Source organism: Euprymna scolopes, chromosome 26 (assembly GCF_053919585.1).
Source record: "Euprymna scolopes isolate OS-2025 chromosome 26, ASM5391958v1, whole genome shotgun sequence".
Lineage (NCBI taxonomy): Eukaryota > Metazoa > Mollusca > Cephalopoda > Sepiida > Sepiolidae > Euprymna > Euprymna scolopes.
In genome coordinates this window covers 91,922,737-91,939,050 of record NC_136507.1, presented here as the reverse complement: position 1 = coordinate 91,939,050, position 16,314 = coordinate 91,922,737, and the positions used below count along the sequence as shown (strand labels likewise).

Genomic DNA, 16,314 nt, shown 5'->3' with positions numbered 1-16,314 from the left:
TACGTGTTGTTCTTGCTGGTAAGGGAAACGAGTTGGAAATGCAACCATTTGTAATAGGGAGTTAGCTATAGCGAAGCTATGTGTTGTTCTGCCCACTGCATCTGTGTAAGTAGAAAATCCAAGCCAGTTTTTGTGGTGGACATTAAAGTCACCAAATACATGTACTTGTGCGCTAGTGTTGAGGGAGATTGCTGTTTTTATGCTGTCAGAGACTTTATTTATTATGGTGCAGTCCTGGGTCGAGGAAGAGCGGTAGAGAAAATAAAAGTAGCTAATGTTATGTTGCATGTTTAGTCTAAAGCACATAAATGCTTGATCGTCCGATTCTAGGTTTGTTTCTCTAGTCAAGGGGAGGGTGTTACGAATGTAGACTCCAAGTCCGTGCATATGTCTGTCAGAGTCCTTACGGCAGAGTGGGACATAGCCAGGCATGTTAAAGTACTTAGAAGGGATGGAGGAGTGTAGGTTAGTCTGACTTAGTGCTAAGATATTCGGGGTATTTGTTAGGAGAAATGCTTCAACATCAGCTAAATTAGTTCTAAACCCACGGATATTTGTGAATACAAGTCTCAAGGGAGGAGGCAAGTTGGATTTGTGTGTCCCTTAGCCTGGTTTAAGCTTATTTTTTATTGCTCTGTCATCATGTTTTTAAAGAGTTTCAGTTAGGTAAGAGGAGCTGAACAAGAGGTTATGCAGAGTATCATACATGCAACACAAGTAGACCATCAGCTGACCTTTCTTCAACTAGGACTGTGGCCTCAGGAAAACCCATCGGGGATGAGTGCAGGATCCCTTTCCATGCACGAAATGACACTACAAACATCCCGATATTATACAACTGTTGATGGAGCAGCCGCTCTAAGCGCTACCAAAACACCTGTACTACCAGTCGGAAACAGCAGCCAGGAACTGTCAATCCGGTACCCTCAACCCATCAGCAGAAGGTCAACCCAATCTAATTGCGCAGACATATGTGGTACTCAAGCACTCCCAAGTACCCAGTTTTGAGAGGTGGGATGTGTCGGGAGTGCGGAAAGCGGCGTTCATTGCCCTAGACAAGAAACAAGATCTACCACTGAGTGTTTTTGAAGAATCACTGTGATAGCGTCTCTGCGCCTGACTAATAGGCAAAGAAGGGGTATGGAAGCCGCTCGATAGACAGAGCCTATCTACTCCTTAAGCAGTTTAGGTTTGCAGGCCGGTAATTTGTTTGAGTCACCAGCACTAGGAAGGTCGTTATCCAAGACTGGAGAGGCCTCCCTCCCCTTAGGTTTAGTTTCAGAGTTGTCCTTCTCCTAGGCCCATCAGCCCTGAGAGGGTTTGCCCCGCACCTGGGTCATAATTCAGGTACTTCTGCGACCCCGCGTGGATAATTAATGTTAAAGGGTTAGTTTGTGGAGGTTATATACCTAATGAATAGTTACACTTCTCAAGGTGATTTAGGGACATTGCTATTTCATTGTTACTTAAAAAAAACTCATGCAGTTGAAGCAACTATGTGAACAGGCTTGTTAGAAAGGCGTTAGTGTAGATTAAGACTTCTACCTTCAGATTTTTACATTTTTTAAATTTATTAGGAATTGAGCTAAGAATTTTGCCCAGTCATTGTATATTTTAGATTACAGGAGGGTTAAGATGTAGGTGCAGTAAAGTACGGGTAAAACTAGAGGTAAATTTAAATCGTGGCGTATTCCGTATGTATAATTAAGTTAATAGATATTTGGGCAAGTTTTCAGTTGATGCGAATAGATAGAAGTTGTAGGTGTTAGTGTATTTCTACTATTGAAGGAAGATAATTTTAGTTTTCCTTTAAAAGTCATCGAGCGTTTTGCATAACAGGGAATATCAGATTTGGTTTTGGATTAATCGTTGCAAAACCATCTAGGAAGAGGCATTGTTATGTAATAAAGATCGCTTTGCATCTAAGTGCATACTTTGGCTGGTAAGTACCAAACTGTATAAGAATGAACTCTAATGCATGTCTTAAAGGTAGAAATGTATAGATGTTTAGTGATGATTGTTAGGCGGTTAGCATGTGAAGGTTAGGAGCTGGAGGCTTAGGATTCAACTACTAAGATGTGTGTAATGTAGAGTGTTAGTGGCAGCTAGAGGGGGGAGCATATTGTAAGATTTCAAGGGACGGGGTTATTAACTTACAGAATACAGTAGAGTTTTATTAGGATTTAGAGTTTTAGGTAATGTTTTAGCTTGGGAAACAGAACAAACAAATCTTTTTCTTTTTTTTCCCTATTTAGCATGCAGTTTAGACAAAGGCACTCATCTTGGAGGTAAAGAGAAACAATTATTACATGGTGATTTGGAATTCGTATTAATAGGCAGTCATTACGGTCAGCGAAAAACATTGTATCTATACAGAAAATAGTCCTAATAACGCAGCTAAGATCACTGTAGATTTCACTTACAAATATAGTAACAGTTAATTATAAGCTATATCCAGTGGTTTGGTAGAGATATCAGCGAGGCCTCTTTATTAATACAAGCGAGCATATGGTAATTGTAGATATTAAGTATATTACTTAAATAAAGTTCTTCTGACTTCTACGGTAGAAAAAATAAATGCACGCTTGTGCTAATTTCGGAAAATTTATCCTGCCTAATGGTATTTTTATCTCTAGCCTTTCTTAGTTCAGAGCGTGAATTTATCATTTATTTAAGCTGGGAGAGAACGTGGTTGTTTTTGTTATGGGGAAGAATGTTAAAACTAGGCAAGGAAACACAAATAAAGACAATAAATACATATATAAATTATTAAAATGCACATAATTACAAATTACAAAATGAAATAAGAAATTTAAAAGAGAAGAAATAACAAAGTTAGCATTCTTTTTAGGATGAGGATGTACTGCCATAGATGGCAGTGTCGTCTGCATAAATATCTACTAATGATCTAAGGATGTGATTTGGAATATCATTGATGTAGATAAGGAAGAGAGTTGAGCCCAGGATGAGGGAGTCCAGCATTAATTCTCTGAGCTTCTGTTTTCTGCCCATTAACCACTACTCTTATGAACCTATCAGACAGAAATTCTAATGGAGGCGTTTTAGAACTCTTGAGGTTGAAGAGTGTACATTATATTTAATCATGCAAATTGTTTTTTTCTCTGCTTTATTTATTAATTCTTAATTTTGCTTGCCATTAAAATAAAAAGCTTATCCGTGCTACTTCCTGTAAATAATAACATATCCTGTTATGCAGCCATGATTTTCTAGTTTAACTTCTAAAGGGATTTTTCTGATTTCTAGAAATTTCGTTTTACACATATTTTTACACACTAATACCTAATCTTGTAGCTGTACCACAGCTTGTAAATATCGCAAACCGAGCTGTCCTCATTAGATATCTTGTAATTAAGAAGGAAGAAATAAAATCAATAAATATGTGTGAACCAACCAGTCACCATGGCAGGATATTACTCCAGAGGGGTTAAAGTAGAGCTAAATTAGAGCTATGGTTGGAAATTGCCACCAAAGGCGGCTCAGTGAGAGGAAAATTAGTGTATTTTTTATTTTAATGGCATATCATGGATGATAGCAGGTAACTTTGCCGGCTAGAAAGAGAAATAGCTCGGTGGCCGGTGTGAAATACATTTTCTTTGTAACGAAAAAATAAAAGCAAGTCGAAAATATTAAACAACATTTCTATGAAAAATTATTATTTCGAGGTATCTAGCCGTTGTTTAGGTTCGAGGGTTAACCTAGGGTCACTATCGAAGTCAGCCTGTCCGTGAGAACCGGCGATGAGAACTCTTGTTCAGTGGAAAGTTACCGGATTGGGATATGTAGGGGAGATAACTGATTATGCAATCACGGCGAACCAAATTATGACAAATTGGACAATGATTGGCTAAAAAAGAATCCCAGGTTTCGCCAGACGCCAACCATTCCCACATATATAAAGAACTGCTAAACAAAAAAGAAAAATCAGTTTGAGCTCAAGTTTTGGAAACTGTTTGAACTCGAAGGGAGACTGTCCACCGCCCCACACCACTTCGCGAAAGTACTCGCCTTTTGACCCATTGATAAGCAAGGAATGTTGCAAAAACAGAAACAAAATTATAATCGATATTTTTATTCTTTTTATTTTTTCCTGTGAAAAACTGTACATAATTTTATTTTTATTTTCTTGCGAATAATTTTATACGAAAACTACAATCCCAGAGGAGCTCATGCTGCTTACGTATGCACCTTTATGTCTAAAACTAAACTCCTCAGAAGTCTACTAATTGAACGTCACTGATCAATGTCTGTTTAGGAAAACATCTGCCACAGACGGCGAAATTGCTGAAATGGTCACGCCCATTTTTAGCGAAGCGCGACCACTCACCAGCATTGTATCTCTGAGATTATTGGGCGTCGGTGGTCATACAACCGCTTATAATGTCCATAATTGCCACTTTATGGGGTTCAGTAATGCATTATGATGTCCTAAAACCAATGGTTTTCAATAGATTTGCAATAAACTAATTTCTGCATTATACGCGCGCATCGTACTGCATCTTAATTTTTGTTATATTACTTATGTTCATTATCCATATTTTTTAGTTTAATTTTGTGAATTTCGACACTGTGTCTTTTCTTTGACCACAAAACACCACAATTTTAAGTTCTTTGCTCTGCAAGGGCATGTCTTTATACTCCTACGTGACGTTGGGTATTTACGTGAAGGCGGTAGCTCATCTAGTCTGCACGGTACAGGCAGTATCACAGGAGTTATGCCGAAGTCTGTTGTTTTATATCCAAACTTCAGCGGATTTAGTTTTATTATTACAGGATTCTAACCACAATCTGCATTGCAGATATTCTCGTTTTATGTGTCCTTGTAGGAACAACACACAATCTGCTTAAAGTCAAGTTCTTACCTAGAATTATGGTACTGCTCCAATCGACACTCATGAAATGTTGAACAGCCCGTTTTCTTTAATCCAGTTACAAGGAGTTTCAGTATTACTTATCATCTTCGGTGACAATTTCTCTGCAAACTCTTGCAATAGAGAAAGAGATCCATTGAAGCATTCAGACCAGCCAGGTTTGAACCCACCTTGCTGGTACTGTTAAACCCACTTAATGCGTGAATTGCTGGTAGAAATCATGATCAGCCAACAGGTAACCAGGTACAGTCTTCTTGTTCTTCCTATTGCCAAGCTTTACGTAGAGTTTTTGTAGTTCCAAACATTTCTTGAAATGGAAGATGAGGTTTACGAGAAGGTTCGTGTCAGGTGTCAACTAAGATCGAGTGAAAACCATGTTTTACACCGTCATTAATATGGTACATGATTCCGTCATCAGCCTCTTCTTGGTTGCTTGGGCGGTCTCTGATTGTTGTTTCTTTGTCCGTAAACAGTTTCCCACATTCATCACCATATACTGCACCGAAGAAGACGTAATATTGTGTAACATCTACTGGAAGAAGTACTCTTGGAACTTCATTTTGTTCAATATTGAGCTCCAGAACATATCCATATCGACAGGTGCCTTCTGATTGTCAGATTTAATGGTAATAGTAATTTGTTTAGAACTTCCCTCTGCACGTTCTGTTTGCTTGATCGATGATTTTTTATAAGTATCGAAACTAATATCTATTCTTGTTGACTCATCTGTGGTAGCAAAAATGATTTGGGATGAATTCCTAGCTAATTGGCCAAATGTTTCAATGCGCATCTTTTTTATTGGTAGTCTACGTACGAGTGCCATAAAATCAACTGTTGTCATTTGAGCATCACCTTTTACATTCTTTAGTTCTGGGGAGGTTGCTTGACAATTCTCTTGATAGAGATGCTTTATCTGACTTCTTCAATCGTATTCCATCTTTATCTTCTGCAGTCAGGAACTGAGATTTGCTGGTCAACTCATACTTCAGAAGCCCCAGCACGCTGTACCCCCTTTTCTCTTGCATAATCAGTGTACCTTATTGTTTCTGTCGCATCTTTTTTTTTTTTTGCCACAGATTTCTGTCCAATTGATGAAGTAAAATCATACTGCATGGAAACAATCTCCTGGTCGGTATTGTATCATGAAGATGCTACCTCTTATTCTGAAGTCGTATTGTAACAAACGCTTGATAATTTTTCTCACCAGTTGCCAGGCATTCTAGCAATCCATAAACTACGTCTTAGGCTATATCAGCTCCAGTCGAGATGTTGAGTAGTCTACTGCCAGTACTGAATGAATTATTAATGGATTTCATGCAATCCAAATGTGTCCTAATTGTTTAAAGGGCAATGCAATTTTACCATGTAGCAATAACAGAAGGCAGCGATTCAAATTAAAATTACTTTCCATTAAAGGACAATTTAAGACTTAAATACTGATCATTTCCTAAAACAAAATGAAACAAATATTATAGGATATAATTATTTTCATGAACACTCAGTAGGAAAACAGTGCCAGTGTAATAGTGGGATAAGTCATGTCATCGCACGGCTAGTACTTCCATGTAAATTACACGGAACATGGGTTCAAAATGTGTTGTAAATTAGTTTATTGCAAATATCTCGAAAACCATTGGTTTTAGGACATCATAATGTGTTACCGCCCCCCCCCACTATAATGTGATAATTCCAGACATTTTGAGTGTTCACATGACCACCTACGCCTGACAGTTTCAGATATACAATGCTGGTAAGTGGTCGTACTTCACTAAAAGAGGGTGTGACCATTTCGTCAATTTCACCATCAGTGGCAGATGTATTACCAAGCAAACATTGATCCATGGCTTTCAATTAGGTGATTTTCGAAGAGTTTAGATAATCAGCATGGGCTACTAGAGTACAGCCAGAGTCAGCGGCGTTTTATTATTATTATTATTATTATTATTATTATTATTATTATTACTTGCAAGTTAACTTTAAGAAAAACACGCCAAGTTGAATGATCTTTTCCAGCGGGGAAACTTCTGCATTCAACGTCATGTCAACACTGTCTACGTAAAATCGACTGAGACTGCGTCGAAGGACTTCTGCGGATGTTCGAGCCGAACTACCTCGGGCTTCCCATGAGTTGAGTATTGGAGTTCAATCATCGCACTTAGTTATCTACTTGAACAAATAAAAGTTTACTTACGTCATAGATTTCTAGTTCCTGCTCATTTGTATCAAAATTGATTTCCCCATAGATGAGGTCAGCATCTGACAATTTTCTTTTCTTAATGTAAGCTGTGTTCAAATAACTGGAAAGAAAGGACATTAGTTGACATTGAATGAAACTAAAAATATAGGGGCAATTTTGAGTGCAGTCCCTGTTGAAAGAATGTATGAAAATAATTAAGCAATATGAAAGCCCCGAGGTTAGGCACACGGGGAAAGAAAGAAAAGTTATTTTTTATTGTGATAACAAAGAGAGTTCTTGCTGTAAATGTTTTCCGATGGGTAATTAGAGATTAAAACTCATTCGACAGCTTCCATGAATGTAGCGACAGTGGAGAGAGTAACAACGTCTTTTCATGAGAAACGTTTTGTAAAGAATCGGAATATAGCATCGAATGCGTTTTACATTTATATACATACTAGCGTTACAGCCCGGCGTTGCCCGGGTGTTTGGAGGTGTATGTTAAGAAAAAAAAAAAAAAAAAAAAAGCGGTCATTTTTTTTAACTTGTACCCCTATTATGACCTCTTAACATTTGTTGTTTTAGACTCAAAGAAAGTTATTAAGTTAGAGCAATGCCCAAGGAACCTATATCTAAAATTTCAATTGTTTATACCCAAAATTGTCGGAGGAGTTTGGCAGAGTTCTCAAAGGTAACATCGTTGAACTTTAACCCCATAACAGCCACATTTCTGGCCATAAACGGGTTACAAAGATATTCTCAAACCTCAGTACCCTGCATATCAAATTTCAAGTCTTTAGACTGAAAATTGACAGAGGTGTTGCACACACAGACACGTTCACTTGTATATATATATATATATATATATATATATATATATATATATATATATATATATACTAGCATGGGCGCCCGGCGTTGCCCGGTTGTTTGGATGTGTATGTTGAGCAAAAACAAAAAGTGATAGTAGGAAGGCAGGCTCGAACCCGTACCGAAAAGGAGGCAAAGAACGGCGTAAAACCTAACGTTTATGCTGTTACGACCACCGCCAAACCGGAAGCGACATTTTTTAAAATTAAGGCTCCTTCTAAAGGATCTAAAGGAGAGGATAATTTTCAAAAATATCAGCGAAAAAAGTGACCCCCCTGTAGAAAAGTGCCTAGTTGAAGGGGAAGATATTAATGTTTTAGCCAATTTTTCGATATTTGTCGTATGAAAGGTCGAAATTTAAAACGATGCTGATCTTGGTTAAATCCGTCGCCTCTATTGAAAGTTTAAAGCAGACTTGCAAACAGACATACATACATTTATATATTGGTAACTAAGAATTTTCGACCCAAACTGACGAAAAAGCTTGCCCTATCTGTGATTACCCTTTATGTAAAATTTCAAATATTTATACCAGAAATTGGCTGAGTAATTTGGAAGAGACCGCAGAGATCAATTTTTTAAAATTATGACCCCTTAAAATTTATTGTTTTGGGCTCTAATCAAGTTATTAAGTTAGATTCATGTCCAAGGAACCTATATCTAAAATTTCAAGTGGGTAGACCCAAAATTTTCGGAGGAGTTTGGTAGAGTTCTCAAAGGTCAAATCGTTGAACATTGACCGCTTAATCGCCAAATTTCTGGCCAAAAACCGATCACAATGATTTTCCCAAATCTCAGTAACCTGTATATCAAATTTCGAGTCTGTAGACTAAACATAGACAGAGTTATTGTGTAGGGAAATGTACACAGACACACAGATACACAGGCACACACACGGACACTTTCACTTATATATATATATATATATATATATATATATATATATATATATATATATATATATATATAAAGGATCGTATCAGGAGTAAGATACTTTTGTGGGTAGTTTCGATCTTAGAAACAGCGATGTAAACTTTCAGTATTAGATCTGAAGTGAAAGCCAATCTTTGAATCTTATAAAAAAGAGACTTTCTCAAAGAAAGACATTTTTATATTAAATACAAAACAATTTAGAGTATTTTAAAATCAAAAAAATATGCACGTAGGTAAAAAAGTTATCATTGGTAAAACTTATTTTAATAGATAGTTGTTTTTTTTGTCTTTATTTCTTGATTAACTATAATGCACCTTTTTAGATAACAATTAATTTATAATTGGTTTTATCGTAATAAACCCAACATAAATCAGTACTTCAACTAGTGATAATGCACTCATGTAATAGTTTATTAATCCATTTCACTTTACTTTGGTTTTGCTTTAATAGTGATAATATGGTGTTAAGTGTGTCCAATAGTGTTGCCGCTAATAGACAGATATCCCTCCGCATAAACATGGGGCACCTGAACACAAAGATACAAAAATATGTGACGGTTTTAAACACATAAATCTATTAGTAAATCCACCTTCTCCCCGATCTTTGTTGACGAAATCAGAACATTGTACGCTCCTCGATTAACTATGTATGTTTAAACTAAAATTAACAGCAGGTGCCCGAATTAAAAAAAGACTCACAAACTTTACTAGAATGCCCGAAAGTTGGAAAAAAATGTTACGTATAGAAGGTCGGAGATTACATCGACCGAAACGTTGTGACTATTACATCAGAAGATGATAATAACACTCTAAATAATTCAAATTTAAAGCTTTTGGACTACGAACTATGACTTACTAAAAAACAAAAGAAAAAACAAAAAAAAACTTACAGGAATGATAAAACAAAATGTACGGTTACTTACCCAAAAAGTTGATTTACATAAATTGCTCCTTGACTGTATTGCTGCCAATATTTGTGATAGGCAGCCAGTATATCGTCATCATGCAACACCGTCTGCGAGTTAAATAGAGAAAAAAACGTAGTATTAAGTACATGATTTGAAATATGTAAAAGACATCAACTTTCACACGCCCATAAAGTGTATTTACATCAATATTACTGATTTTTACGGGGGTTTCACTTGTATCCTATGGCCAACCATCTCTATGAATAAGATTTTGTCATTTGGCTATATTTTAATTCTTAAACAATATACCTCATTGTTTTGAATATTGCAGTTTTCAAAAATGTTCAATTTTTGTGCAAACTAGCAATTTTATAGCAATCTTATTTCATTATTTTACTAATTATTTCCTCTGAAGATACAATGCATTTTTGTAACTCCATGGAATAAAAAAAAAAGATCTATTGCATTATCCTTTTTTGAAGAGTACGATTTGTTAACTTTAATTTGACTCATTTAATTTCCCTCAGATTGTAATGCTCTATCTTGAATATTAATCATTTTTCAAAATAGAATTGAATATATATATATATATATGGAGTGGAACATTAAACTTGTTGCCATAGAAAAAACAACGTAATTCTATTCCCGTTTCGTGAAAACCGGTTTCCTTTTAATTTTTGTTGTTATAGACCCTCGATGAGTTGGTCATATGTGTAAAAATCCAAAGAGCAATAGTTGCGTTCTATCATGTCTGAAAGTGACATCGTTCAACGAGCGAGATCGGAGATGCGCCGCAGTACAACTTATGCTCTCTACAGATAGTAATTATGACAAAAGGACCATTGCCTGCATCCTCAAAATGCATCGCTGGATTGCCCTGAATTACAGGGACGTGACCAGGGTATAAAAACAAAGTTTTCGGCCAAAGTTATGGGATTTGGTGTGGTTTCAAGTAAGGACCACATCATGCCGCATAATACCAACTTACATCTTCGAAATCGGCTTCAAAGTAAACACCAAAGTGTACGTGGATGTGCTGAAGAGTGTGTTGTCCCCTGCTGCTATCAGGTGGCCGCTAGCAAACCCTTAGTGTGGCTGCAGGACTCGGTGCTTCTCCATAAGTCCAAAAAGAGACTAGCTTCGTTACAGAAAGAGCGCTCCCACCGGCACTTGTGAAAAAAAAACATGCTTCCAGTTCCGGGCTAGTGTCGAGTCGGTGATTGATGCTGAAGGCGATTACATTGATGTAAGCTCTATTATATAATCCAGTTTGCTGAATTGATTTTTTAAATAAAATCTTAAAATAAAGCAACGGGGTTGTTTTCTTAAGGGCCATACTTTTATCGTTCTACCATATATATATATATATATATATATATATATATATATATATATATATATATATATATATATATATAACTGAAATTACCCATGAGTGTGTGTCTGTGTTTACATTTCCCTACCAAATTACATAATATTATAAAATTTAAGGATCGCATAACTATAAGGAAACACAATTACAACTTCACTTCTGATTTTTGTATTTTGTAATCATGTCCATGTTCCTTGTTTTCTTTCAAAGTTGGTGAGTTTCCATTCTTCTGGTTTGAGTAAGGGCGGAATAAATTAAAAAAATGACATAATAATGGCGTAAATGATTCTGTTCTACGAAACAGAAATTTTAGAAGAAATAACAGCAAGATGTATAACGTCTTGAAATCTGGAATATAGACTTTTGTAATTTATTTCATATGCTCTGTAGTCACATTGAGCTTCATATATTAAGGGATTGGCATAAATAAAAAGTGAAATATAATTGAATGAGCATATTTTCCATATATATATATGTATGTATGTATGTATATATATATATATATATATTCATCGGCAACCGCGCGTCGAGAATAGTTATACAGACCAACTCGGTAGTGGCAATCCCTGCCGCATTTGTTACAGATGGAGGTGAATAGCTGCTGGTGTTGCTTCTGCTTCTGCCTGAATTTCTTCCCCGCAGTTGATTCCGCGCAGCTTCTGCATTAAACGTGCCTCGCCATACTGCCAGTCGCCAAACAGGGCGGTTTTCAGCCAGGCTTTCCATGCAAGGAGGGCGATGTCGCACTGCTTCATGCTCCTCTTGAAACGTAGTTTGGGACGGCCTACGCTTCTTCTGCCATTAGCCAGCTCGCCGTAGAGAAACGCTTTAAGGATGAGTTTCGCTTCCATCCTCCTGAGAAGTCTCAACCATTCGGAGAGTATTGTTGCATGCTATGCATGTTAGCTTGTCCACGCACCTCAGTGTTGAGAATCCCGTCCTGACACTTGATCCAACCTCTGTGCCATCGCCGAAACAGGGCATCTGTTTTCCCGTTTTACAAGTATTTCAAAGGCAAGTGCTCTGACGAAATCCAAGCACTAGTACCCCATCGACGACAATACCCTCGACAACCCGATGAGCAGCAAACTCTCAGCCTTATATTGTAGAGATCCCTAGATGCCGTAAAGCCTCCTACTCGAATAGCTTTTTTCCCTTGGGTAGCTGCACTTTGGAATTTCTTCCCAATTCTCTGCTTCCCTGACTGTACTGTCATGCAGAAATTATAATGTAATGCAAACAGACATCTCGCTGCCCAACTCCCTGCATAGTATCCCTGCAAATCTTGTTCCAAATAGAAATCCCTTACGACTAAGTGGGCCTCTGCCTTATTTGGGGCGAAACGTCAATAAAAAAATTGTTAGTATAAAAATATTACCGTTATATTTACTAACAAAAATAAGTTAGTCGTTCCAAAAGTAATGCACGTTTCTTTTTAGACTAAAATAAGTTGCAGATCTACGAAGTCGGAGAAAGTAGCATTGAAACGAGCGACTTTTTATGCTCTAAAATTTATTTTTCTACAAAATCGCAACTATTTGTTTCATTTTTTTGCATACGACCGTGCATGGGCGTTTGGAACGCATTTTGTCACTTCCATCTCTGTTGCCACTCTGCACTTGATGAATACAACTTCTAACCATAACGATATCAACTGCATCGGTATTGCATATCTTTCACAGGCACCGGTATGTGTTGATCGCTTCGATTTTTTTTTTGCATGAAGGAAGTAAATAGCACATATCTGCTTTTCACGCAGGGGGTGTTCTAGAGCCTCATATATACCACACAGAGATGAAACTTTCAGGTTATAAATCCATGTTCCGTCATCATTACAATTGAATTTGCAACCTCCCTGATCTATTCGGACAAAATAAAAAGGGCATTACTGTTGGAAATTTTCCTCGAATGACAACATCTATTTTTATCCAATCCATATAATGTTAAATACAGGATTAAAAGAACCGTATACTCACTTGTAACAATGTTTCCACGTGTTTTCTTGAGAACATCTTTATTTCTTTATACAAATGATTGAAATAAGGTTCCGGTGAAGCCACACACAAAGCGTAGACATCAGTAAGAAAGTGTTAAAGACAACAGATAATAGAGTTCATTCTGTGGAATATTTTATTTCCTTAAAAATAAAACCCGACCGGACAACGTTTTTCAAGAATCCTTGCAATGAAACAAACTTAATATTAAGCTTCAAGCATCACATAGTTCATAAATAACAATGACCCCAAAAAGATGTACGAACATCATAATAACAAAAAATTCAGTATACAGCAGCCTACTATCCGCGGAAGACAGCATTAAGTACAAGGATGCTAATTTGAATCTGTGTTCAGAACCTCTATGTTCGCTCGAGCATGCTAAGCCTAAGGATGTCCGCAGATGAAAGCTCTCTCTCTCTCTCTATCTCTCTCTTTCTTCTCTCTCTCTCTCTCTTTCTCTCTTTCGTTCTCTGTCGCATATGCACACACAAACGATCTCTCTTTCACGCCCTCCCTCTCTCTCTGCACAATGATTTTGCACAAGACCGGATCTATCTCCACTAATCAGTCTTCAGAATCTGATTTTTATTTAAAATCGTTTAATTTAACATCTTTTTAATTAACATCTTTTAATTAACAGATAGTAACGAGCTTTGATGTGTATGTTCCCGACATACCATTTCAATCGCTGTTACGAATGGTAAATCTATATATGTGCAAACGTAAAATCAACTCATTGAAAGCATTTCTGAAACTTAAAAGATGGTGCAAGTATTCTACTTCCGGGAACATTTTACAAGGTCTGTCACTGTGAAATTAGACAGAAACCTGAGTTAATTTTGCGATTAAAATTCGAATTGAGACTAATTGGAATCGTTAAAAAAATTAAATGTACTTCAATTCTTAAATGATTAAATACTTTTAATATGTTTTTGTAGAATTAAAATAAATACAAAAAAAGGTTTAGAGAACCAAACGTTAAACACAAATTGAGTGTAGTAATAACATACCTATATTTAACTCTCTTTTTATATTGGGTATATAGTTGACTAGTATATATATATATATATATATATATATATATATATATATATATATATATATATATATATATATATATATATATATATACGTAACTCCGCGGATTAAGGACTGTCTACTTATTTTGTGTTTTCTTTTTAAAATTAAATATGTTTTTAACTCTTTTTCAAAGTGTTTTTAACTTATTTTATTAATAACTGGATCGTAAACATGGTCTAGCATCCGAAACATATGTAACCAAAGAGATAAAGCGGTAAAAACTGAGTGGCTTCCGGGCTTTGATAAGTGGTGACCACCGTGTAAAAAAACAAAACAGAAAAACAAAACTACTTGTTCTTATATATATATATATATATATATATATATATATATATATATATATATATATATATATATATATATATATAAGAACAAGTAGTTCTGTTTTTTTGTTTTATTTTTTTACACGGTGGTCACCACTTATCAAGGCCCGGAAGCCACTAGTGTCTGTAGGTATTTAATTATTATAGTAAAAAAAAATAATTATGACAGCCCCTTTAAGAAATACGTTTCTTATCGTTGAGCACTTTCTGTTGAATTAAAAAGTCGGTCAATTTAGCTCTTATGCGTAGATCATCGTATAACGATTTGATCACTGTCTGTCTGACGTAATGAACATTTAAATTAAAATGTTTAAAATTCAACGCTATTTCACACGATTAATGGTAGCCGAATGGATACGGCCTCCGCTAATCGAGACAGAGATGTCTCGTGTCGCGGGGTTCGAATCGTTCGACTGGTAGTAATCGTGACACCCTGCACTGAAGAATCCCGAAAGGATGAAACACTAGTGTCTGTAGGTATTTAATTATTATAGTAAAAAAAATAATTATATATATATATATATATATATATATATATATATATATATGAGAAATAAAAAGGAACAAACCGTTTTGTCGGAATACTATTTCCATTATTTTCATCATATATATATATATATATATATATATATATATATATATAATATTGAGTAATGTGATTGATAATTTAAAATTTAAAAATCAAATTATAATTAAATTAAAAATCCGTTTCATAAGAAGGAACAAAAACAAAATCAATTATCTGTACGATCGTTTCGGAAAACAATGCTTTTTATTGTGGTATACATCAAGTTATGTACAATAATTATATATAGATTTTTGATAAGCAAGGTCTCCTCATCAGCAAATTTTGAAGGGTTTTTATTGAATTTAAAAGGCACCATAAATAAACCTAGCATTAAAAGTAAGGCAGATGAATCTGAAAAAATTGAAATGAAAGGTCTGGATTTAAAATTTATAAGAAAATTAATATGGGTTAGAGATAGAAATAAGTAGAGAAAAAAATCAAAAATCTATATATAATTATTGTACATAACTTGATGTATACCACAATAAAAAGCATTGTTTTCCGAAACGATCGTACAGATAATTGATTTTGTTGTTGTTCCTTCTTATGAAACGGATTTTTAATTTAATTATAATTTGATTTTTAAATTTTAAATTATCAATCACATTACTCAATATTGTATTAGCTCTTGGACATTTAACTATCGAGCTTATATATCTAAATTACAACGAGCACTTTCTATTTCCTGTATTTTAATTAAACTAGTAATTTCACTGTTACATTAAAATACACTCAGCTCTTTAGACTATTGTTCTAATCTCCTTTAAATTATATATATATGCGTGTGTGTGTGTGTGTGTGTGTGTTTTATTATTTTATTACCGCTTTATCTGTTTGGCTACATATGTTTCGGATGCTGGACCATGTTTAAAATCCAACAGCCTCGTCAGATCTTACAGAACCTTACAGTTTTCTGTAACGTCTGACGAGACTGTTGGATCGTAAACACGGTCCAACATCCGAAACATATGTAACCAAACAGATAAAACGGTAATAAAAAAATAAAACACATATCTGCTCTGCAATAGTATTGAGCATTCTCTTTAGGTTTTTACTAAGTACCAGTTTTACCATATATATATATATATATATATATATATATATATATATATATATATATATATATATATATTATTGTTGTTGTCTTCGAGAATTGGGTATCCCCATCTTTCCCTTACGTAGGCACTTTGCTACAAAC

General features: G+C 35.4%; 1 protein-coding gene across 1 annotated transcript in view; it reads right to left on the bottom strand.

The window, feature by feature from the left end:
* Positions 1-13,273, bottom strand: part of LOC145248259 (cullin-2-like) — a 91,746-nt gene extending 78,473 nt beyond the window's left edge. Inside the window, exons 1-3 of the mRNA XM_080110133.1 lie at positions 13,125-13,273; positions 9,792-9,883; positions 7,081-7,186 (exon numbers count right to left, since the gene is read on the bottom strand). Of these exons, the coding sequence (XP_079966259.1) occupies positions 7,081-7,186; positions 9,792-9,883; positions 13,125-13,160 (234 nt within the window). The 5' untranslated portion in view covers positions 13,161-13,273. The remainder of the gene's footprint in view (positions 1-7,080; positions 7,187-9,791; positions 9,884-13,124) is intronic.
* Between the last annotated feature and the right edge of the window lie 3,041 nt (positions 13,274-16,314).